This window comes from Echinops telfairi, unplaced genomic scaffold, assembly GCF_000313985.2.
Source record: "Echinops telfairi isolate 266 unplaced genomic scaffold, ASM31398v2 ScPeMD7_7424;HRSCAF=8462, whole genome shotgun sequence".
NCBI classification, from domain to species: Eukaryota; Metazoa; Chordata; class Mammalia; order Afrosoricida; family Tenrecidae; genus Echinops; species Echinops telfairi.
Window position 1 is genome coordinate 46,152,487 of NW_022111324.1, and position 24,720 is coordinate 46,177,206.

General features: G+C 55.4%; 1 protein-coding gene across 2 annotated transcripts in view; it reads right to left on the reverse strand.

The window, feature by feature from the left end:
* Positions 1–750: 750 nt before the first annotated feature.
* The window catches only part of CSRP1 (cysteine and glycine rich protein 1), a 25,366-nt gene continuing 1,396 nt past the window's right edge, over positions 751–24,720 (reverse strand). The window contains exons 1-6 of one of the 2 annotated variants that reach the window (XM_045298030.1): positions 22,462–22,477; positions 14,010–14,122; positions 7,505–7,673; positions 6,542–6,671; positions 2,398–2,491; positions 751–1,954 (exon numbers count right to left, since the gene is read on the reverse strand). In XM_045298030.1, the coding sequence (XP_045153965.1) occupies positions 1,878–1,954; positions 2,398–2,491; positions 6,542–6,671; positions 7,505–7,673; positions 14,010–14,121 (582 nt within the window). In that variant the 5' untranslated portion in view covers position 14,122; positions 22,462–22,477 and the 3' untranslated portion in view covers positions 751–1,877. Of the gene's footprint in view, positions 1,955–2,397; positions 2,492–6,541; positions 6,672–7,504; positions 7,674–14,009; positions 14,123–22,461; positions 22,478–24,720 lie in introns of those variants that run through there. The other variant, XM_045298029.1, reaches the window with a different exon arrangement.

A 24,720-nucleotide genomic window follows, 5' to 3' on the forward strand; every position in this document is an offset into this window, starting at 1 on the left:
CTCGGAAACTCACAGGTGCGGTTCTACCCTGTCCCGTGGACTTGATGACAGTGTGTTTTTAATTGCTTGACACAGTTGATTTTGTGTTGATATTCCCATTCTCAGAGCTTAAGGACTGGGCCGTGGAAGACCACGCATGGACCCAGCCATCCAGAGTGGGCCGAGGTATGAAAACACCTGCTTGATATTTTGTAAATTCAGTGTGGGCACATTTTCAAATAGAGCTGGACCAGAGAAGACCGGTCCCAAAACTTCCAACCAGCATCCCTAAGATGATGAGCCCTCTCTAGCTGTCCCTGGACATGGCTGCGTGGGTCCTGATAGTGCAGGGGCTGAGCCAGGCCTCTCTACCCCACCCCCTCTCCAAGCAGAAGTGAGCTTTCTGAATCTGAAGTGCAAGGTTCCTCCAGCTGAGTTTCCATCTCACTCCTGCCCGGGGCTTTCCAAGCTGGGAAAAGTTTGAAGCACAGCTTGGGGCCTCACTGAGCCCCTCAAAGTCACACAGTTCCCAGGCCCAGCTGTCTGGGCGCGGGGACCCACAGGGCACGGCAGGGGAGCTGGGGAGCTGGGGTCACTTATGGCAGTGTGTTTGTGATATATCTGATACTGGAGACAAGTGCTTAGAAAAAGAAAGCCAAAACCCCTCAGCCAGCTTAAGAGTACCAGACCTCTGGCTAATTAGGCTGCTCCAACCAGGCTCCCTCCCAGCCCTAGGGGAATGGCGTGTCCCCACAGATCAGAACACCAGAGTTCTTTTCTACTTCGCTTTATTGACCAGAAGAGAAGGCAGCTTGAGTACTGTCCCTGCCCACAGCCTTTCAGTCACCAGCTCCTTAAAGTGGTGTTCCCAGCCCTGATACCTTCCTCTTGCTGCTCCGAACTGGGCCTGAAGGGATTCGGGGTGGGATATGGCCAAAGGCAGGTGCAGGTGAAGTAGAAGGGGTGAGGTCCTTGGTTGGCAGGAGGGCCTCCAAGGGCTAGATGCCAAGGGAAGGGATGTTCAGAGAAGGGTGAGGCTGTGGCTGCTGCCCTCTCCATCTGAGTGACAAGCAGGCCTGGGTGGAACAGGGTGCTGGCCGGGGTGGTGGAGGGTTGGAGTGAAGTTGCCCACCCCAGGGTTAGGGTTAGCTCTAGCTACCCCACGATGTGGGCCCCTGATGGCGAGTGTGTAATGAAACTAGATACCTGGGAGGGGGTGGGTCAAGTGACGTCCTGACTTTGGGGACCTCAAACCTAGTTGTCTCCTCCAACCTGAAGGAGGACCCCGTGAGTTTCACACAGACTCAAAGGCAAGGGGCCTGGGGAGGCCAGTGGCTCCTTGGCCTATGACCCAGTGTGCACCTTCTCTCCCTCTTTCTAAGGACTCCCGGAGCTGGGACTCCCAGGCCTGCTTGAGGGAAAGAGCCCACCCTCTTTCCCACAGCGGAGACATGCAGGAATTCACTCAAGCATATACTGCTCCTACCCCCCACCCCCTCCGGGCACTTTTCTCCCCCTCGGGGTCTGCTGCTGCTGCTGCTCCTCTGGGCTCCAGGATGGTGGCTCGGGGTCTTGGCCAGTTGATGATGGACACTCACCCTATGAGGCTAAGACAGGGTAGGGGGAGAGGGCCAGGTCCTACTAGACTCAGAAACATCAAGGCCTCCTGAAGGCGATGTCATCAGATCCCCGGCAGGCAGGGGGAGCCGCTTGGTGGTGCTGGGGCCTTAGGTGGACACACAAACCAACTGGAGCCAGAAGGCCAAGTATGAGTCATTAGTGATATGTGTCAGGGCTGAGAAGGGGTCTGAGGGATCTGAGGTCTCCCAGGCTGCTGGGCAAGGGATGGAGATGCAAAGCACAGAGTGGGCAGCAGGGGGCAGCAGGCAGCGGCGACATCACTCAGAGTGGACCAAGGCCCCAGCTCCTTGTCCAAAGCCAAAGCCCTTGGGCCCGAAGTTTTTAGCATAGCATCCTGTAGAGAGAAGACAGGAGTAAGGACGTGCTTCTCCTCCCAGGCAGACCCCCACCCTACCCCACCCCTAAAGCCTGCCAAGAACTCTGGAGAAGAGTCCCCCAGTGTCCCCTCACCCTGGACACCACCCCTTCATCCTCAGCCATGCTTCAGTCATCTCCCCAGTAGCCACTGGAACAAGGGAGAAGCAATATCGGCTTAACAGAGCACTGCCCTGGGAGTTAGGTTCCAGACTCTAGACCCACCCCTGCCCTGACTTGCCAGGTGACCCTGGCCAAGTCACCTTCTCTCTCTGGGCCCCAGGTTTCTCCTTTGTCTGTGGAACAACGGCGATGGGGAAGGAGGGGGGGGGGCAGGTATATCAGAGCTGGGACATTCACTAGGACTGACTCCAAATCCCCGCCTCCCTCCGCCCCTGGCCCCAGAGCAGTGACAGTGCCCACCTTTGCAGTAAATCTCGCCATCCTTGTCCGCCAGAGTGGTTGACTCGAGGCCCTTGCCACACTTGGCACACCGGAAGCAGGACTTGTGCCAGGACTGAGCAGGAAGAAAACAGTTAGTACTTCTGACGCCAGTGCCAGTCGCCGCCTTCCCCGCCCCTCTCCTCTTAAAGAGCTCGTGGGGAAGCGTAGGACAGACGTGCCTGGAGCCTGCTCAGCTGCTGCTGCTCAAAAGCCAAGGCCCATGGAGTTGGGCATGGAGTACAGGCCAGAGGCCGCCTGCCACCTCGCACCAACTTCAAGGATGTGTTGCCAAGGCTCTGTGGCTGGTGTTTCCAGCTGCGCCACAAACTGCCAGCTAGGTGGTAGGATTATCGCCCAGGTAGCTGTCCCCAACCCTACCCCCAGGCAAGCAGGGCCCAACCAGCTTCTCTTGACCCCAGTTTGGCTGGGGTTCACAGTGCAAGCAAGGGCCTTGAGGCAGTCCTGCCACTGCCACTCAGTAGCTGTACAGCCCCGGGCAAGTGTCTCAACCTCCATCCGCAGTCAGCCCCAGCGGGGAACCGACCAGCCTGCTGGCAAAATCAACGGGAGGACTGGACACCGGAGGGGGCTTTCGAAAAGTCCGTGGACAAATGGCATCAAAAGATAATGACACATTTCCAAGGGCTTTGTGAGACCCGCTCACATCAGCACGATGTCAGGCCACACGAGATGGCGTCCCCCAGAGCCAGTAAGGCTTCCCAGAAGCCAGCGCCCACCTACAACAGCTGCTGCGCGGGCAGACCGGCTGCTGGGAGCCAGCACTGCTAAGGCTGAGGGAAGGCTGATGTCGGTGGCAGGCAGATCAAAACCAGTCCTTGTAAGGGCACAGAGGCTCCTTCCACACAGCCACCTGGTGACCAGGCTGGACGCTGAGTGGGAACATTGGGTCCCTGTATGTGGTGGCTGCCTAGCCTCTGCACATTTGCTCCTCTGCTTGAGCCCACGAGGCAGCGGGGTCCAGAACGCTGGGCCTACGCCTGGAAGGTCAGTCCCCCTCTCAACACACAGCGCAGTCTCAGCAGGCCCCCTAAAAGGCAGGGGCTGCTGCCTGAAGCTCAGGGGGCTGGAGAGGGGCTGATCACCCCTAGAATCCCTCCTGCTCCTCACGCTAAGCCTGAGTCCTTTGCTCACTCAGACAGTGTGGGAAAGTATTCCCTGCAGTTGACAGGTGCCCGGAGTCATTTCTGACTCATAGCGACCTTATGTCTGCCCAACAGAGCCAAACGCTGCCTGGTCGTGTGTCTGCCTCACAGCTGTTACGTTTCAGCCCACGGTTGCGGCCTCTGCATCTATCTATCTCATCGGAGGTCTTCCTCTTCGTCGCTGACCCTCTACCGCACCAAGCGTGATGTCCTTTTCCAGGGACTGGTCTCTCCTGACAGCCTATAAAGTACTCCCTGCTCCTCAGTATCTCGTTCTGGGACCAGGCAAAAGGGATGGCGGTGGAGGGCTTCGCTCAACCTTTGCCGCTTGATCGAAGACTTCTCCGTGACCCTCCCCCTGAGTCATGCTGCCTTCATTAAGACCCCTATCCTGTCTGGGTGATGGAGACACTGAATCCTTAGTATGTGTTCTAATTTTCTATTCTCATTGAAAGACATAGCAGGGGGTGAAAATGTACCAACTTAATAATGTTAACAATAACCTCCAATGTTCAGGTCCCTGCACAGCGCAAAGGATGCAGAGCTGAGGCCCAGGGAGGTTGAAACAGAGGCTCCTAAACGGATTTGACCCACAGCTCCCTTTTCAGAGGAAAAAAAATTACTCCACTCTAAAACTTTCATTTTGTGACCCATATTCCAGGCTAATGCACGAGAGGGTACCTGCATCTGCAGCACCTCTGGGTCATTCCAGTGTGGCCCCAGGGCCGGTATTGCCCACTTACATAAACACTGTGTCAAACTGGTTGTCCAAGGCCACACAACTAGTAAACTGCCAGCCTCGGACTCAAGCCAGGTGCACTAGGAGGAACCTGGCCTGGGCTCCTAGCTTGGCCATTTTTAAACTAGATGGATGGTCTGGGGAAATGAGGTAACACTTCCCACTCTTGGTCCCTTCCCCATAACACGGTCAGTAATAGCCATCCCCAGCGAATGGCCCTGCGATGGTTCCGCTGACAGCCTGACTTTGCATGCCTGTTAGGCCCTGACCCCCTCTCTCAGGCCTCCTTCCTCACAGCTGAAAAACCTTGGGAGTCAAGATCCAAATCCAAAGCGGTGAAGGCGGACTCTTGGCCCAGGTATTCCACAAGCTTCCTGTGCCACGCGGCCAGGTCACCCCCATCCTAGGTCTCATGTGGGTGATGCAGAAACCTCCCTTAGCTGTGTGCCTTCTGAGCTTCTGGCCTTTGGTCTACAACCAGCGGCCCCTGGAAGCGAGAGTTCTCCCTCTGCTTCTTGACTTCAGATAGGAGCCCTGGGCTGCTAACCAACTCTGAGGTCAGCAGTTCAAAACCACCAGCCTCTTCGTGGAAGACACACAAGGCATTCTACTCCCATAAAGAATCTCAGAAACCCACAGGGGTAGTTCTACTCTGCCCTAGAGACTCACGGTGAGTCAGAACTGGCAGTGAAAGGAGAGCGATTAAACGGCGGGGGCTCACTACGGTGACTCTCACTGTGCAGCGTGGCTGGGTTGACTCTCGAAAAACACAGGAAGGACGTGCATGGCCGTTAGAATGAGTCTGAAAAAGCCTCCTGGGTGGTCCTGTTTGGCCCCGTGCTTTAAAAATCTCTGCCCTGCAGTTACCTTGTTTCTGGGGATCTGCACCCCATGACAGCAGTCCTGGTGGTGCAGTGCTGAAGGTGCCAGGTGAGACTCAAACAATCAGAGATCTGAACCCACAGTCTGCTTCTGGAAAGAGTGCAGCCTCGTGCACCCTCGGGGAAGCTCACTGCGTCCTACAGGACTGCCAGGAGTCAGGCTCACCTGGACAGCAGCAAGTGGCTGAGCCATGTGCTTCCAGTGAAACAGAATGGACGTGGATGAAAGCAATGGCTCCTCTTCCCAGAGGAAGACGTGTTCCCACGAAGCTGTGCATATAGTATTTCAGGGCCTCGGGGATGCTCTGTGGTGCCCTCCACGAGAGGCAGAGATTGAGCTCTACGAGGTTGTGTGCTATGATCTTGATTCCAAGATTCCGACTCACAAACCTGCACAGCAGAGTAGAACTTCCTGGGGGGAGGGGGGGGTGTCTCAGGCCATATATATAGCCTTGTAGAACTTCTTGTGCTTGGGGTACAGGCTTTCATTGTAAATTAGATTCCCATTCAACAATTTCTATGCATATTATTCAACAATGTAGGTATGTTTTTCACAGAGGCGCCTTATTTTCTCTTCTGCTTGTTTGGTGTCCACTGTCTTGCTCCCTGACCAACTACCATCCCCTCGTTGCTTTGGAGAAACTGTGGACCTCCTGGTATCCTGCAGATGAATTTTCAAAGGAGTGTAGTGCTCACGAGTGGAAGCCTTTATTTTATGAGACAATGTCATTGCGCTAAGGTGTGACCTTGGGAGATGGTATTGAACAGGTTTACAGGTTTCTCAGAGTGATAGTCCCGGGGAGCCCTTTGGTCTCAACTGGTCCAGTCATTAAAGTCTGGGCTTTGTAAGAATTCGAGTTCTGGTCCACACTGTTTTCCCCCATTATCTCAGGATTTATCTTTCGGGGCCCTGATCAGAAGGGCAAACGTGGTAGCTGGGCACCATATAGTTCTTCTGGGCTCCAAGTATTTCTAGGAGCAGATCATCAAGGTGGTCTTCATAATATAAATATAATTTTATTATATTTACATTATGAGTTATATTATAAACTATTATAATATTTACATTATATTATAATATATTTATATATTATAATTTATGTATATAATTTTATTCAATTTCCCCTCAGAGCCACTCAAGGGTTCCCATAGACAATGGTGATATCACTATGCATGAGTGATCTCGGCTCTTTGGTTACCCCAGAGTCTTAAAAGGGAAGGAAGGGGTTGAGCCCACTGGACAGAGCTAAGGTCAGGGCGTGCAAAGTTCTGGGCCTCACTTCTCAGGAAAGTCGCCCATCTCGCCCCTCAATCCCCACCATGCCCGAGAGCCGCCTTACCTTCCCAGCGCCAATCACCTTCTCCGCAGCGTAGACAGCCTGACTGCAGCGGGGACAGCGCTCCGAACCACCAATTTTCTGGGCAAACTTGGACGCGTTGGGGTTGCTGGTGGGCCTGTGGCCAGGGGCCCTGCATGGGGAAGGACACGCAGAGACGACTACCACCTTCGGCCCACGCCAGGCCACGAAGGCTGCTCTCCCAGCCAGAGCCACAGAGGCCTGGGCCACAGAACTCAGAGAGCCTCTCCCATTTTACAGCTGGACAAACTAAGGCACAGTCATCCAGTGGAAACACACACACACACACACACACACACAAACACAAACACAAACACCGAGTTATTTTCTAATGCCTCATTTGCTAGGGCTCGCCCTCTGTGGTCCCCGCAGCGGGTTCATTTTCCTATTGTTCCCCAGAGAAATCTACTGACAAATCACTCCCATGGGAGCAAGACCTTAGCTGAAAAGGTGGTAACTCAGCTGTCACTTCTGCCCATCCCCCCGAGGGCCAGGGAACCAGCCAGGATGTCTGCTAACAATCACTGCTGACCAGAGGCCAGAGGCTGGTGAGTGCCGGCTCAAAGAGACCCAGGGACACCCTGCGGCACTGCCACGGCAGGAGAGCGAGGTGGTGGTGCTGAGTGAACCTCCGAGGCCCAGGCCCCGCTCTGCACGCATTCCTCTCTGGCCCCTAGCACGAGGTCACTGGACTCTCCCAGTGCTGATGCTTCGAAAGCTATAGGGTGCAAGTCCCATGAGGGGAGGCGTCTGGTCAACTCCACTCCCCACAGGGGCCCTGGCTCCTCCGGAAGGCCTGACAGGTGGTGGGTGCTCCGTATCACCTTTTCAGAAAATGACTTTCTGAGCTTCCTACTGCATGACCAAAAGGGTTAGAAACGTGCCCAACACAGGGGGAAAGGGTGCTCAGGGACAGGCAGGGGTGGGAAAGGATCTTTTACTCACTCCTCATGCTTAATGCCCAGCGACTCCCCCTTGTCAGTGCTCAGCGTGCCTGCGCCCTGGCCGTAGCCGTAGCCTTTGGGCCCATACTTCTTGCCGTAGCAGGCCTTGCAGTAGATCTCCTCGCCGTGCACAGCCACGGTGGTACTGTCCAGGTTTTTCTTGCAGACCACTGTGAAGGGAGAGTCAGTATGGGGAGCTGCTCACTCCCTCACTGCCCTCGAGTCCATGCCCACTCACCGCGACTGGACTGCGCAGGACACTGGGTTTCTGAAACTGTAACTGGTTACTGGAGTAGAAAGTCTTCTCTTTCTCCCATAGAGCGGCTAGTGGTTTCGAACTGCTGACCTTGAGGTTAGCAGCCCAATGAGTAACCAGGACACCACCAGGTGAGCTGCTAGTTCGCTGCAAGGCCTCCCCCAGGTGGTGAAACTCTCCCAACGGTTCCCAGCATCATATCCTGGTCTTTCACGAGCAGCTGAGAGGCCTGAGAGGCCAGTGAGCCAGAGGAAAGGAGATGGGATCTGCAGGTCCTGCCTGCCTGTCTCCCGGCCTGCTGTGCCTCCCCACCAGTGCAGTGCACCCCAAAGCTCAGAGGAGGCAACAGCCCATGCTGGCCCAAGCCAAAGGAATCTGGCTGGCCTCCTTCATTCTGCCTTTGACAAAGAGCCCCTGTGTTCTCACGGGAGAGGAGAAGAAAGAAGGGAAGGAAGGAGAGGGCAGGGTTTTCCTGTCTCTACACTAGAACCCAGGAGGAGCAGTCTGTGTGTGCTGCGGGAGGGCTGAGGGGGAAGATAAAGTCATGCCCCCAGAAGAACATCATTTGGCATATACAGATATATATCTAGGAAAAGGTATATTGATACACACATTTCTATATGCCTGTATACACACCTATATGTATGCCTAAATAAATATGCATAAAAATATATGTATTTTTTTAAAAACCAGACCCTATAGGACAGTAGAACTGCCCCTATGGGTTTCCAAGACTGTAATTCTTTACAAAAGTAGAAAGCCTCGTCTTTTTCCTGCAGAGTGGCTAGTGTTTTTGAACTGCTGACCTTGTTCACGGGCCAATGCATAGCCACTATGCCACCAGGGCTCCCTGTATACACACACCTATAGACATGCCATCAGGATGACACTTAAAGAAATACTTAGAGTGAAATTGAGTCACTTGGGAGAAATAGTGGGGGGTTGAAACTATATATTTATATATGCCTATCTACTTATGTATATGTATAAATATTCCTTTATACTTACACACGCGCACACACAAAGCACCCAGAATGGAGGACGTAGAGCGAAGGGCAGGCCATGCTAACTGCAATAACAGGATCTGGAGTTTCTATTCTCAGAAACCACTTTGCAGCAGGAAGAATTCCGGTCAGGAACCAGGAAGAATGTCCCGACTCCCGGGAGGAGGGAGACTGGAATGAGATGAACCAGAAGGCCCGTGGGCCTTACATACATTCCTGCTGATTTCAGAAGGGAGCTGTGCCCAGCCATCCAGAGCTGGCAGTTCAGAGCCCAGAAGTAAACCCAAGCTCTCCTTTCTTGTGGGTGACCTGGGCAAGCTACTTCACCTTCCCAGCCTCAGTGCCCTCACTGTAAATGCACCGGGGTGGGAGTGAGGATTAAACAAGGTCCTACCTGCACCATGCCACAGCGGACAGGAGGCTGGCCACTCCCGGTAGTCTCCTATAAAACTAGCACCATCCCAAGAGGAGGGGGAGGGGGCCAGGTCCAGCCCTTAAGAGACCACGTGCTTCCAACCCCAGCAGTTCCAGCCCGCACCACTTCTCCCAAGAGCATCAACTTCACGCTAAGTATTGAAGCTCCTGATTGGTTCTATGGCATTCTTTACACACTGGTCTGAACTGGATTGTCTCCTCAAACACATCTTCCTTAAAGATGGAAACTAGGGAAGCCATGAGAGACGAAAAGTCTTCTACTTCCCTTCCAGAGGGTTCTCGGCTCCGTTCCTCGCTGCCTTTAAAGGGCCCAGTTCTCTGCCAGCTCCTCTCCTTGTCCTGAGATCCAGGTTAAAGACTGTAGACCAAATAAGGACACACCCCCTCCTGCCTCGAAATCCCTACCTCATTCCAGCATTCTGGGCAGCCCAAAAATAGTTCTTCCCACCTCCTCCCCTGGGTCTTGGCTCTGGGGAAGGAGAGAGCGGGAACAACAAGCCAAGGGAGCAACATTCCCTTCTAGGGTGGGGAGTCAGGGTTGGTCTGGAACTACTACTGGTCAAACCCAAATTGAGCTGGGAATTCTGAGATCAAAGGGAAAGCCCACGGCAGTCAGAGGGGTTTGAGGAACACGTCCACTTTGACTGGTCTCTCCAGTCGGGGCCCCAAGGCAACAGCAGCACCTACAGACGGAGACATTACTGATGGCTTCAACACTCGCTTACAGGCTTCAGACAGGTCCTCCCTGCTCAGTCGCTCTGCCCTGCTTCTCCCAGAGGCCCATGCCCACCTTCAACTCCTCCCACCCAAAGCCCTCCAGGTGATGTGGCGAAAGACGCCCACTCACTCCACAGTCACTCATGAGATCACGATCATGTCTGCTCACAGTGATGCTATAGGACAGAACAGACCTGCCCCTGTGGGTTTCCCGAGGCTGAAAATCTTTATGCGAGCAGAAAGTCTCATCTTTCTCCCAAGTAGTGGCTGGTAGTTTCCAACGACTGACCTTGCGGTTAGCAGCCCAATGTGCAGAGCTCAACGACACGACCTTAGAGCACCCAAAGGTTCAACCAGAGCCTCAAGCAAGGGGAATTTGGAATAACCGCATGGATAAGTTCCAACCAAATCATATTACGTGCACCAACCAAGCACACCTTAGATGTATGCACGCACATGTTGGAGACTCATGCTTCTAGATGAGCCTGGCTTGGCTGAGCCTTGTGGTGCTCTTTGGAAGCTCAGAGCAGAGGCAACCCCAGGGGAGGGTACAGAGTCCCCTCACTAGGGCCCACAAAGAAAATCCAAAGTCAGAAGCTGAGCCAGGCAAGCCCCCCAGCCCCTGATTTCCAGCCCTGTTTTCGGACAGCCCGTGGCTCCTTCCAAGCAGGGCCAGCATGCGGGACCAGGGGGTGGAAATGGAGAGGGGACCTGAGCCTGCAGGTGGAGAGACCTGGTGACAGAGGGCAAGTAGGGCTTCTGTGAACTTCACTTGAGCTTTTGGATTCTGTTCAGAGTCCAGAGTCAATGTGCTGGGCCCAGGCCCAGCAGCCTCCACCACAGGGTTAGAACAGGCTGGCTCTTCATTCCAGGGCTGGCATCTCATCCCCTCTGTGCCCCAGAGGGAAGCGGGTGACAGTTCAGAGATGGGCACGCAGCCTCGGGGCGGGCCCCCAGCACAGCAACGCCATCATCACTGCCTCTGAGGTGCACCTGCTAATGGAAACTGGCTGCCCCGTGAGGCCCTGGGAGTGTGGCAGGTCCTCTCCAGACCCAGGTCAGACCCAGGTGAAGGTAGCCCTCCCTGGCTTCGTCTGGAACACCCACCCGTCTTCCTCAGGCCCCTGCTGGGTCTGCAGGAATGGAAGTGCAGGGCCGGGCTGAGTAGGCTCCAGAGCCAAGGCCCCCGGGTCACAGGGACTTCTGGAGGGCCCACCGGACCCACCCAGCCAGAACCAGCCTCTGCCTTCCCTAGGAGGGAAAGTCCTTGGGTCCCGTGGAATATCCCGAATCCAGGGCAGACCAGTGTTTCCCAAAGTGGGCGATCCAGGATGGACTGCAAAAGCAGATACCTACACTTTATCCGGAGATAGTTTTTAAAAACATAAAACAAAACAACTCATGGCCACAGTGTTAATGCCGACTCACAGCAACCCTAGGACACAGGGTAGACCTGCCCCATGGGTTTCCGAGACTGCAGCTCTTTACGGAGTAGAAAGCCTCATCTTTCTCCTGTGGAGCTGCAGGTGGTTTCGAACTATGGGCCTTGTGGTTAGCAGCCCAGCGTGTAACCATGATGCACCAGGGAGCCTATCCTGGGCTACAGTACAAACATTAATTCCTGGAGGGTGCTGAGTGGTTTTTCGTTTGTTTTGTTTTTTTTCTGAAAATGAGGGGGGCTAGACCACTTAAATCTGGGGATTTATGTGCTAGACACTGCCACTCACAAGCAAACCTGTCCAGGACCGACTGTGTGCCAGGTGCTGTGTTCAGCACAGTGTGGACACATGCCTGACCCTTGGGACACGGGCAGTGCTAGGTGCTCAGCTATAGCTCTGGCATCCAGGACCAGCTGGCCCTGAGACACCCCCTCCCGGAGAAGTGGGGCACCATTTCCTATGGCGCCTTACACAACACCCCTCCCCAGCCATGCTCCCCAGCCTGACTTTCCACAAGTGTTTCTAATCCTCAGCAGCCCCTCATGCCCTGCCCCAGGCCCTGCTCCTTCCTTCCTCTGCCACCCCCTGAATTCCTGACTGCCCACTAGCCGCCTGACCAACTGCCTGACCAACCGCTACTCCTCCGCAGGCGGGCCTGCTGGCGGACACCTCCGCACCCACAGCTGGCCCCTTTTACGTGTGGTTAAGCAACATTCTTTGAGAGCAAAGAAACAGCCGGTAGGTCTCTAGCAGTTTGCCCCCCCCCTTCCCCAGCTAGGCCAGTGACCCTGGAAAGTAAATGACCAGAAAATTCCTAAGTGGAATGAAGTGCTGATAAGAAGAGGCTGCCATTTCCAGCCTCCCAGTCTCCTTTGTGGGCTAGACGCCAACAGCCCTCCCCAACCCCCAACCCCAGCTCATTTATAGCCCAGTCATCAGAGGCAGCCTCGGGCCTGCCCCATCCGGGCAGGCTGTGGCAGTGTGAGGGGCCCTGATGGCTGTGGGCTGATCAGACCAGCAGCAAGTGGGCATCCGAGTCTGGTGGCCATCCGAGACCAGCTCCTATTGTGGCATAGCTCACTTAGAACAAAGGAACCAGACACCACAACTCTGCGTCACGGCACGTGATACAGCCAGACAGGACCACTGCTAGCTCCCTCAGGTGGTCTTGGCACCACACCATCAGCACTGCTCATGCAAGCACGTGCGTGCATCGGTTTAGGGTGCATATGTGGGGTTGGAGTAGGGGGGTCGGCCATGCATGGACGCTCACCATGTTCTCAGGGCTCTCTGTTTTACAAGCGTCATTTCATCTGAGTCTCACAGCAACTCCATGAGGTAAGTAGTCTGCACGGTCATGAGAAACCTCAACCGGAGAGGGGCTGAGGCACGGACCTCCTCTCACTGGGATAAGGGAAGGCTGACCTGGCTGCTTCCCACGCTGCGCCTGGCCTCTGGGAGACGCCTCTCGCTGAAGGAGCCACTGCTAACTCGGACCTTTTGTCATGGCCACCCACCACCCACGAGATCCTTTGGGAATCTGGGGAGAAGCTTCTCCAAGCTCCCGCTCACTTCCGCAGTGTGCTGGCAGCATCACCTGGCCCGGCTCTTGTTGCCCAGCCCAGCCGCGGCCATGGCAGCAACCTGGGGTTCCTGGTCCCCTGACTGCCCTGGACCACCCGGTGTCTCCTGGTTCTCTGCGCATCCCGGTTTGTGATTGGCGCACACCTTTCTTCTTTCCTGCGTCACCAAGGGGAACGACCAGTCTAAGGCACGTGGTCGAAGGGTACTCGCAGCTCAGCGACTCATCACGTTCACCAGGGTCAGTCGTCAACACTGCTTTCTGTCTCCAGGAGTATTTCATCGTCCACAACAGGAACCCCGTGTCCCTTCAACAGTAACGACACCCCACCCCCCAGCCCCTCACAACCAGTGACTCATCTGCTTCCCGTCTCTATGCAACAGCCTGCTTGTAGGCATTTCATCCATCGACGTGAGCTTGCTCGATGCGTGTCCTTGGTGACTGCCTTCTTTCACCTCACGTACTGTTTCCCAGGTTCGCCCAGCTGGTGGCCTCCATCAGAGAGCCCTGTCTCTTGACGATGCCAACACTGGGTATGACATCAATGAGCTGTGAGATCCTACCCCTCGCATCCAGAAACAGGAAGTGAAAGACTGCCGGGCAGGAAGGGGCTGAGGTGAGGGAAACCTAGCTGGACCTCCAAGCTCAGCGTCCCCAGAGGCTTGTGGCCTGCACTGCCTTTTAACGCGGAGGCGTTTGGGTCCCATGGCCTGTGAAACGGTGGACTCAAAGCGGCTGCCTCATAAGCGATGGGGCCGTGGCGGGGAGAGGGAGCAGAGGGAGCTCAGTGGAAAGTTTTCTGGACCGTGGCGTTCACAGCTTGGCTCTCAGCCCCTCCGTGCCCGCCACCCCCAGCCCTGGCAAGTCCTAACCCCTCAGAGAGCAAGAGAGCCGCTTCTGAACGGAACAAAGAGGCCCTTAAGTGCTTCCCTCCCCAGCTGTGCGTCAGCCAAATGTCAAGTTGTTTACATCCCAGGGGACCAGTTCCCTCGGGTGTTGACAGGCCAGCCTGTGGGGGCGGGCCCAGGTCCCCATCCCCATGGCTACATCAGGGCCAGGGGCACTGTACTCACTGCACAGGAAGCAGGATTTGTGGAAGCTGCTGCCTTCGCACTGGACCTCTTCGGCAAAGTAGACGGTCTTCTGGCACACCCCACACTTCTTGCCTCCTCCCCAGTTAGGCATCCTGCAAGGGGAACACAAAGGTGGGGTCTGCTTTAGAGAGGCGGAAACACAGACCGCCCACGCAGGAGGCACGGGGCAGGCAGAATCAGACCGAGGGCAGAGAAAGGGGCAGGCGGGCCTCCTACAGCCCACTGGCCCGGCCCAGCACTTGTGCCTGGCTACTCTCAACCAAGTCCTCAAATCCGCCTCTTGGGAGGGTCCTCCCAGTCTACCTACCCATCAGGCGTGTACTCTCTGAGCGACCACTGTGTGTGCAGCCTTGGCCTCGGCCCCTTTTCTCCTGGAGTGACCATCGGACTTGGGGGCAAGTCTGCACACACGCTAGGTTTCCACTGGAAAATTTCTGTACGTATTGTTCAGTGACCTCACTGATATTTCCCACATGGCGTCATCATTCCATTATTTCTATGTGGGTCGTTTCATTTCTGTTGTTGCTCTTTCCCTGTCTGTACTGCGCACACGCGCGCGCATGCGCACACACGCAGCCCCAGTCTCGTCTGCTTCAGGCTGCACGTGCTGGGCAGGCACTCTTGCTCTCCGTCATGAGTGCGTCCTCCCTCTGGGCAGCTTCCTGGGTGTCTGGATAGAATGTGCCCCAGAGCGTCCCCAGCAGACAGCCGGGCCTGTCTTCGGAAGCCCACAGGCTGGTGCAGAAGGCAAACGAGCGCTGTAGGAAGAAAACGGCCCGGTCCCTCGGTTTCTAACCCCATCGTTCCGTGCACGGACCCGACTGAGGGAGGAAGACAGCTCCCTCAACCAAAGTCCATGTTCAGGGCGGGGCACTGTGGGTTCCCATGGGTGCCGGCGAGCCCCGGACACGGTGGTAAAGGAGGGTGCGGCGAGCTAGGAAATGAAGGGGGTGGGCACCAGAGTGCATGCCTGCCTCTTGAGGCAGAGGAGCCAAGGAGAAAGCTCGCCGGGACCTGTGCCGTGGAAATATTGCCAAACACGGATGTGGCATCCAGTGTCCAGCCTCCTAGTAACAGCTCGTGCTGGCAGGGAGAGTTGGTGGGAGGACAGAAAGTCTCAGGGTGCACCATCGGCAGACCCAACCTTCAGCTCAGGAACACAATCCAGATGCTGTCCCCAATCAGTCCCATAAAGAGCTCAGGGAATGTTTGAAGAACATACAAGAGATGCCCTCCTACTGCATCCGTGTAGCCCCAAAGCGTCTGGGACCCACTGAGAAGCTCTGGGGGTGCCGGCTCATCCTGGGGCTGGAACATTTCCACCACGAGGGGAGCTCTGCAAAGCTGTGAGGGGGCTGAGGGGAGACAGGCTTGGCATCCCCTGCTCTGCCCCTTAAGCACTGTGTGTTCTGGTGCCGAACACCGAAAGTACCGCGGGCCACCCAAAGAACAACCCAACCTGGCTCAGAAGTCCAGCCAGGGTGCTTCGTAGAGGCAGCGCTCGCGAGATTATATGTCATGTGCTTTGGACACGCTGTCAGGAGGGACCAGTCTGTGGAGAAGGGCATTGTGCTTGATAAAGTGCAGGGGCAGCAAAACCGAGGGAGGCCCTCGACCAGATGGACGGACACAGTGGCTGCAACACGGGCTCAGACACCAGAACCGTGGTGAGGATGGCTCGGCCCGGCGGCGTTTTGTTGTGTTGTGTACAGAGCCGCTGCTGGTCGGAACCCACACCGTGGTGCCTAACAACAATGACAGCTGCCCCACCCCGCCCCCTGTGTGTTGGTGCTGCCTATGCCCCACCCATTCTCTCTCTCCCCAGTCTCCTGGGTTCCCACCGTGCCCAATACCACCCCCATGCCCTGACCTCTTCTCTGAGCCCAATTTCCTCACAGCCACCGCTAACGCATCCGCAGGGGGCCCTGGGGGCCCTGTAGCTTAGGCTGCTCAACACAAGGTCGGTGGTTCAAATCCACCCCAGGAAGAAGATGAGGCTGTCTGTTTTCATAGAGACTCTCAGTCAATATGGGAAACCCGAGGCAGGGTCGCCCTGAGTCGGGATGGACTCGGTGGCAGTGAGTTCCGGGGTGCTACAATGGCTAATGGTTAGTGCACCCGGTTGCTAACTGGAAGGGTGGCAATTGACGTCCACCCAGAGGCACCCCCGAGGAAAAGCCTGGTAACCTATTCAGGGAAATCAGCCCTGAAAACCACCCGGAGCACAGTTCTCTGACAGCCACGGGGTCACCTCGCTGGCAAAAGGTTTGGTTTGGTTCACTTTTTACTCCAGGTTTCATCACCTTCCACCTGAACAGTCCTGAAAACCCTCCTGGAGGTGACGCTATGCTATCTACACCCTTCTCTCGGTAACTCCCCACCTTTCAGTCAGGGCAAGGGGCTGGCCTTAACTTAATCCCCATGGAACTGGCTCAAGGACGGGCCACAACTGAGACCAGCAAGGTTGGAGGATGAGGAAAAATATCCTGATGGGAGCAGCTGCCTGGGAACAATCCCCTCTCCCCTCTCCCCTCCTGAGTGAGGTAAGCTGAGTAACAGGTTCCTGGGGTGGTTGTTCCCAGGGGGAGACTCGTCTTGTGGGAGCACAAAGGGAGAAAGAACGGAGTCTATTGTGATGTCATTAAGCCAGACCTGAAGTTCAACCTTTCTCTGAACTCTCCAGTTACAACAAACCAGTGCCCGCTGGCCGGCCCGACTCCGGCCCCACGGGTGCTCCGCGGGACTCTCGAGGGCGGATGGGTCTCTCAGAATAGATTGCCAGGTCTTTCTTCTGAGTCCAAAGGTCTGGGACCTCCCACCTTTCAGCTAGCAGCCAGCAACAAGCCCCCTGCACCTTGTGGTTGCTAGTTGTCAGAGTCCATTCCCACGCCGAAGACCGTGGCATGGGTGCAAGGCAGAACTGTGTCCCTTAGACTTCCAAGGCTGGGGCCTTCCAGGTGCAGATGGCCAGGCCTGCCTTCTGAGATGCCTCCCAGTGGGTTCGAGCCACCCACCTTCAGGCTAGTAGTTGAATCCTTAACCACCTTGCCACCCAGGGACCCCTCCCTTCTGCCTAAGGACAAGCGACTTCTTCCCCACAGCCCAGCCTCCACCCATAACTCCACCTCACAGGCTAACAAGGTTGAGGTGGTGACTTAATTGCTGGGTTCCACCACCACCACCACCACCACCCCCAGAGTGGTGCCTATCCCAGGACTAGCCTGAGGCAGCACTGGGCCCTCCCCAGGTGGGAGCAGGCACTGCCCCTCCACAGACTGGTGCCCAGGCTGTTCACCCGGCTCCCCTCCCAGTCCTGGCCTGCAGCTCCTCGGGCTGGCTTATGCACATCTCTGGACACACCGCAGGTAGGATTAGGCAGCCCATGGGGCCTGAACTCCCAGATCCTCGTCCCCACTCCCAGCTTTTGACGCCCCAACCACCCCTTCCGTCCTCTCTGTGCTGAGGCCTCCTAGGCAAGGACTCAGCGCCACAGAACCACGTAACGTGACGGCAAGGGAGGAGCTGTGGCACCGGCAGGTGTTCCTGGGTCCCACACCACCACGTTTCCCCCGGCCTGCTGGCCACTGTTGTAATCAGGTGTGCAGACTTGTTCGGACTCCCAGCGACTTCATGACGTCACAGACTAAACCGTTGCTCAGTCCTGCACCATCCTCACAATAGTAGTTGTGTGAACTTTGGGCATGTCATCAGGGGTAACCAGTCCCTGGAGAAGGACATCATGTTTGGTACAGTACAGGATCAGAGGAAAAGAGGAAGAACTCCCACCCCCCCACCAGATGGACGGACAGAGTGCCTGCAACAGTGAGCACAGACAGTGGGCGCTTCCTTGCTAGAGAACCCCAATTGCATCCAAGCACCCCTCCACCCATGACTCAGGGGAGGCCCTCATTCCTGGCTCCAGGGGCATGGCTTAAGTCCCCTGAGTCAACCACGGTGGCTCCTTTCCTCTGCCAAGGATGGTCCAGGAACAAGGTGTGACCACAGAGTGGCCCATGGGATGTGAGGAAGCTCCCAGTGGGCAGTTGTGAGGGATATGTGCCTCACATGGGGCTCACAGGCTGCTCCTTCCAATCATGTGAGTGGATGTGCCCCTGGGGCTCCCACCGACGAGGCACCCAGAGTGGCCTACTGCCATTTATCGCATGCCTACTGTGCACCAAGGGACCCTGGTGGCGTAGTGGTTACACGTTGGGTTGTGATCGCAAGGTCAGCAGTTCAAAACCACCAGGCACTCCAAGGGAGAAAGGGGGCTTCTGGCTCCATGAATAGTTCTGGTCTCAGAGGCTCTCAGGGGCAATCCTACCCTATGGTGTAGGGCCGCTATGAGTTGGCATCAACTCCGTGGCAGTGAGTGTGTTTGTGTCAGGTGATTGTGCACCAGACAACTTAGAGACGCAGTTCCATTTCATCCCCAGCCCTTGGAGAGGGAGAAGATATGCTCGCTTTACAGGAAAAGAAGACTCGGAGTGGTGAGGCAACCTGCCTGCAGCCACACAGCTAGCTGGAAGAGGCAGAGCTGGGATTTGAACTAGATGCATCTCTGAGTCCTGTCACCTCAATGACCATGATGTTGGCCTATGGTCGTTAAGAGTAATGCCCAGGGTCTGCTGACCGTGGCACCCATCAGTGCTGGCTCTCTCCCTCCCCATCCTCTGAACCAACAGAGAACATACTCCATGCCCCAGGAACATCCCCCAAGGGAGGAGGTTACCCGAGCCACTCGCTTGCCAGCCCATTCTGAGCAGCGTTTTGTTCCCCAATACAAAAGCCCTTCTCCCTCGGGGGAGACCCGAGCTCCACACAGGCCTTCCCTTGTTTTCCCTGGCTCCAGGTCAGGAGCACATATCCAGCAGGGCCCCAGGGTATCAGGCACATGGGCAGAGGAAGGGGCGACACCCAAGGATGGGCCAGGAAGGAGATCTGCCTCTGAGCTGGTCCACGTGGGTGGGGGTCTCCCATCAGAGTCCCATTAAGAGGTAAGGGCTACAGATGAAAAATAATGATGTCCCAGACAGGCTCTGGGAATGGGCTCCAGTCCAGTCCAGACCTCTGGGGTGGGAGTGGGGTCCCCACCTATGGGAAGAGCCTCAGCCGGGGTGGCGGGGACAGGGGACAGGGTGAGACCTGGCCGCTTCATTCCCTGTAAGGGTACAGTGGTGCAGCCTTCACCCCACCCCCTCCTTTCTGCCCAGCCTTTTCTTTTCTACAGCCAAATCCTGTCTCCAGGCCGAACTGCCTTAAAAGGAAACCTGTTTGACCGTGTTTGTGGAGCCTAGTGCGAGGCCTAGCCTCTTCTTAATTGCCTTCCCCTGCACTGTGGAGGAGGTGGGGTGGGCGGGGAAGACGGACAGAGCTTCCTGAGGTCAGAGGGCAGGTGGAATGGTGTGGCTCAGCATTAGGAAAGTGGGTGCTGGGAGTCTGGCAACTCCGGGTATTCCCCTTCGCCTAAGAATCTTGGGCAAGTCACTTTCCCCGCTGAGTTCCCATTTCCTGGTCTCTGTCATTGGTAGAAAGATGAGGCTTTCTACTCCTGTAGGGTGACAGTCTCTAAGGTGGAAACCCACTGGGCCCACTCCTCCCCAGCCCACAGGCTCGGTCGCTGTCAGCTCCGTGGCAGTGTTTGGTTTTCGGTGTAACGGGCCAGGCTGCTTGTGCTCTTGTTAGGTTCTGCGTCAATGCTAACTTACTGCAGAGCCAGGCGACCAAGCAGGCTGCCCGTAGGGGTTGCCAGCCGGCTCTCTCCCCCACAGGCCCCTGGGGTGCGTTACACATGCCAATCTTCTGGTGAGCAGACAAGTGCTTAACCTTTTTTTTTTTTTAAGTTTAATTAGCACCTCATCCACATGCCATCCATTCATTAGTTCAGTCAGATCAAGAGGAGCGGTACAACCGTCGCCACCCTCCATTCTAGGACACTTTCTTCTTCCTCACACTCGTTCTTCCTGTGATTGTTTTTTTTTTAATTGTGGCAAGAACACGCACACCCAACCAGACTCTAGTTCCACAGCGTCTGCTCATATAACCCCGTGCCTTCGGTCATGTGGTTATCCTCTTCCAAATGACCCCACACACGGGCACAAACTCAGCGCCCCTGCACAGCAGCTCCTGCCCCTTCACCCTTGGTAACTGGGGTCAGGTTGGGTCTCAGTGCTTAACCTTTGCACTAACCATGCATGCTTCTAGAATTGTGTTGTGAGGGTCGATGACCACGCATGTACCGTGACAGCACAGAGACTGGTCCACGTCACTGTTCACTCGGTATGCTACGGCATCGCTCTGTATGATGGTTCCCGGTATGTGTCCAGTATGTGTCCACTCAGCTGGGCTACAAGTCTCAGAATTAGATCATTAGCTTCCATGCTGGGAGATTCAATGGAAATGGAGTTCCCTAGAGGGCATGGTCTGTGTCTCATAGATATGGCTCTCTGGCAAAATTTTCTCTCGCTATGCTAGATTAGATTTGTCATCCTCTTACCTAAATTCTTGGGATGTGAGCTAGCAGCCTGCGGTCTGGCGTGCCAATGTTGGGCTCATTAACCCCTGCAACTGTGGGAATCTGGAGAAGCCTCCGGCCTGATGCCCAACCCAACAGATTCTACCCACACTAGCCTCCGCCACCATGTGAGTCATTCTCTTGGAACACATCTCTACCTATCTGGGGGGCTTCCAAAATTTCACGGAAAAAGAAAGTGAATGGATAGTAGCATTTTTCCATGAACTTTCTGAAGCCCCACTGCACGTGTGCACCTGTCGGCTTCACTGATGGTGCTCCTCTGGTGAACCCAGCCGAAGACATTCTGATGACCACGCACAGGACTGGCCCGGCCAAGTCTCACACCACCCGGCCAGATGTGGCTCCTGATGTATAGTCTCCCTTCCAGGAAGTCCTCCTCTGGAAGGAACAAGGCTTGAGAAGGAGCGTGACAGATTGACCTACTCTATCAGCCTGGCGAATACATCTGGAACAAGTTACCAGCCCCTCCTTTGGGGTGCAGGTCCCTCTGCCCACCTGAGACCACTCGTGGCCCCCTTCTATGCTGCTCCGGTCATGAGTATTCTGGTGGGTCATCACTCCCTTTGTGATCACAGTCAGGAGCCTGGTGGCGTAGCAGTGACATATGGGGCTGCTAACCACAAGGCCAGCAGTTCCAACCCACCAGCTTCCCTGGGGGAGGAAGAACCCTTTACTCCCATCAAGACTGCCACCTCAGAAACCCACAGGGACAGTTCTCCCCTGTCCTAGAGGGTCGCTGTGAGTCAGAATCGACTCGACGGCAGTGAATTTGGTTTGGCTTCTGAGGCTTGCAGTGGGCAAGGACTGGAATGTTCTGAGAAGCAACCAGCTCTCGTCAGCCACCCACCTAGCCCTTCCGATCCAGAGGCCCCAGGAATAGCTGTCTCCAGATCTTCAATCTCGAGAGGAGAGGTCCAAGACGGTGACTTCCGCAGCAGCAGAGTGAAGCCTGCCCAGGCACAGGCGCTCGGGCTGACCCAAACCCAGAGAAAGGCCGATGGCGGGGACAGGCTCTGTGTGATCGTGTTTCAGGTTTAAGGAGGGGCATCATCTCCAGCAGTGCCTGCAGGACATCGCATCAAACCAGTGACAGCCACACCATGCCCTTTTCTCCTCTTCCGAAGCCTCCTGCCCCCTAGGGCCAACATGCGACCTGTGGGCACAGGGTTCAGGTACCCACCCACTGGGTCTGGTAGAGACCTGTCAGGTGTTTGTCTAGCAGCATTAATTATCTGAGCAGCTTGGTAGCAGGCCTTGTAGCTCAGCCTCTTCCTCCACGCCCCACACCAGGAGGGCACCAGGGCAGACCAGAGAGGAGGGAGGCCCTGCCTGTCGGGGCTGGAGCCCATGTCCCCCGGGTGATACCTGAGAGCCCAGGAAACACACCGTGGGAGAGACGGGCCGCCGGTAGGAGGTGGCATGGCGGCACTGGAGACACAGCTGGCCTGGGAGCAGACTGGAGGTGGTGCGGGCACAACCTCAGGCTCACACGCCCCACTGGCCTCTCTGAGAAGTTAACCAGCATCGCCCAGCTCTGAGCGCTCCGTGTCCCATTAAAAAATAAAAAACAAAACACTCCTGTCCCATCAGTTCTGACCCACAATGACCTCACAGAACAGAGCAGAACTGACCCCATAGAATGTCCAAGGCTGTAATCTTTACAGCCTCATCTCTCATCTGTGGAGTGGCTCACGGGTTAGAACCAACAACCTTTCAGTTAGGAGCCCAGCACCAACTGAGCTTTCTATGCCCCATAATAGCCCAGCACAAAGTCTCCTCACCCTGACTCCTGCCCCCTCTCTCACTCACTTGCTCTCTCTTGCTCATGGAATCTCTCTTTCCATGCCCATGTCCCATAGCCCCTGGAGGCCTGGGCTCACAAGGACAGTGCTGTACCTTGTTTATCAGTTTATCCCCAATATCTTCAAGAGCTCCCCACCCTTGGGGCTCAGCAATCTGAAGTTCAGCAAACAGAAAAAGGAGGTCTATGAGTCCTTGCAAGTATTTCTCAACAACCACAGAACTCCTACGTTCCACCAAAAGGCTAATTCAATCGACTTGCTGCGCTTCCATCTGGGATGAGATCAGCTTAACAATGGTAGGCTGGCTATGCCTGGCTGAACCAAAAAGGTCAGCATGTGACTTCCTGGTGATTACTTAAACAGTGAAACAAGCCTGTACTTAGCTCTTACAGACAAGAGTTGTTTGCAGCTGGCATTGGGGTAAGCCCGGCCCTTGCCACCCTTGTACAGTAGATGTGGGGTACTCAAAAGTGGGGGGCCCAGTCGCTTGTCTGGGGTGAGTCTTCACTCCAGATGTTACCCTTCCGCTCTTCCTCCCACCTCACCGCTGCCGCCAAGGAGCCAGACGCTGCTGCCTTCTGACCCTTGGGAAGCCCTGGAGATGTCTGGAAATGCTAGCTGCCTCCGTATTTACACACTTTACCATACATGGGAATTACTCAACACTGACGTCAGGCAAATTCCTGGGTAGCTGCGTGGTATGACCACATCATTACCATATAAATTCCTGACAACTGGGAAGAGGCAGGCCAGGTGGCTCCTGTCAGAAGGTGGGAGGGGGGAGGGGAGGTTTCCTTAGAAAAAGGCTCCCTTCCCCTGCAGCTGCTCTGCTGCCTTCTCCCACCCCACACCTTTCCTCTCAAGTGGGCTCCTTCCCAGGCTTCTCATCTTGCCTTCAAACCTGGCACCCCAAATCCACAACAGCCTCAGACCCAAGGAACACCTCCCCACTGCCCTGGGTGCCCTGGGCCTCAGACTCACTTTGTGCCTACTCTCTCCTCCCTGGCCACAAAGCCTCGTGAAGACCTAGAGGCTCAGGGTCTAACCCTGACTCCGTTCACATTAAACTGGCAGAGCCGTCTTCCCCAAATCGTTTCTAAACCACAGGGAAGCACTTGACCAAGCTAATGGGTTCCACAAACGGTAGATACCTCCTTAGTGAGCTGGGCTGGCAATGGGGAACTAGAGCGGAGATAAGAAAAAGAGTGACCGAGCATGCGCTTGCGAAGAAGCGGATCGGCTGCGGTCTCAGGCGAGTGGCCTGTCACCTCTGGACCTCAGTTTCCTCATCTGTAAAATGGGAAGCACCAGTACCCATTTCACAGCTTGCCCCAGATGATACAAGTGAAGTGATTAGCAAGTGCCTGGCACACCCGAGTGCTGGTGGTATCTGCTCAGTGGTGCTAGCTCCCTCCCTCAAGGACAGGCCAAGTCTAGTGCTCCTTGTTCTATGTTCCATATTCTAGCTCTAGATATTTTTCCGATTACTTCTGAGTAATGGTAAACAGCTGACTTGAAGCACTATCACCTCCTTCGATCTCAAAATGTCTAATGCATGTCTCTTCACAGTCCTCGAGCAAGCCAAGCTTTCCCAATAACCCAGTCTTGCATAAATATTTAGAACTCTAGCAGCTTACCACAAAAGCCTCCTCGACCCCCCACTCCCTCAGGAAATCTATGAATAGATCTTTTTGGTCCTCATCTGGTTTTCAACATTACCCACATGCCAGAGATCCTGACTAGCAACCCTTTGTAAGGAGCTCTGGTGGAGGAGTGGGCTACACATAGTGCTGTTAAACACAAGGTCGGTGGCTCAAACCCACCAGTCCATCCAAGAGAGGCAGACGAGGCTGTGCCTGTACACCGTTAGTCTCAGAAACCCACAGAGGCAGTTCTATTCTGCCATCGGGTGACAGTGAGTGGGAATCCACTCAACGTCAGTGAGTCTTAGAGGGGTTGACTTTTTGTTTTTTAGGGGAGATCTTAACTATTTGTAGACTGTCAGTGAACAGAAGTGTCTAACTGGACAGCTCAACAAGAGTCCGTGCCTATCGCATTCACTCACCAAATCATTACCCACCACCAAATAATTAAATTACCCACCACCAAGCGCCCAATACGCCACCCCCCCAGGTGACAACTGTGCCCCTCAGTCACGGGCTCCAACAACACACATGTACCATTAAAACATAAAACGCCACGGCCAGTGATTGCGGTCCAGAGGCAAAAAGACCCTGGACGCCCCATGTTTTCACATCTTACTGGCAGCCCATGGAGAGCTCCTGTGTTTATCCTTCAGTTTCTCTCCCGGGTCCTCCCCACACCTCTCTAGATGGGCCATCAAGGGCTCCAG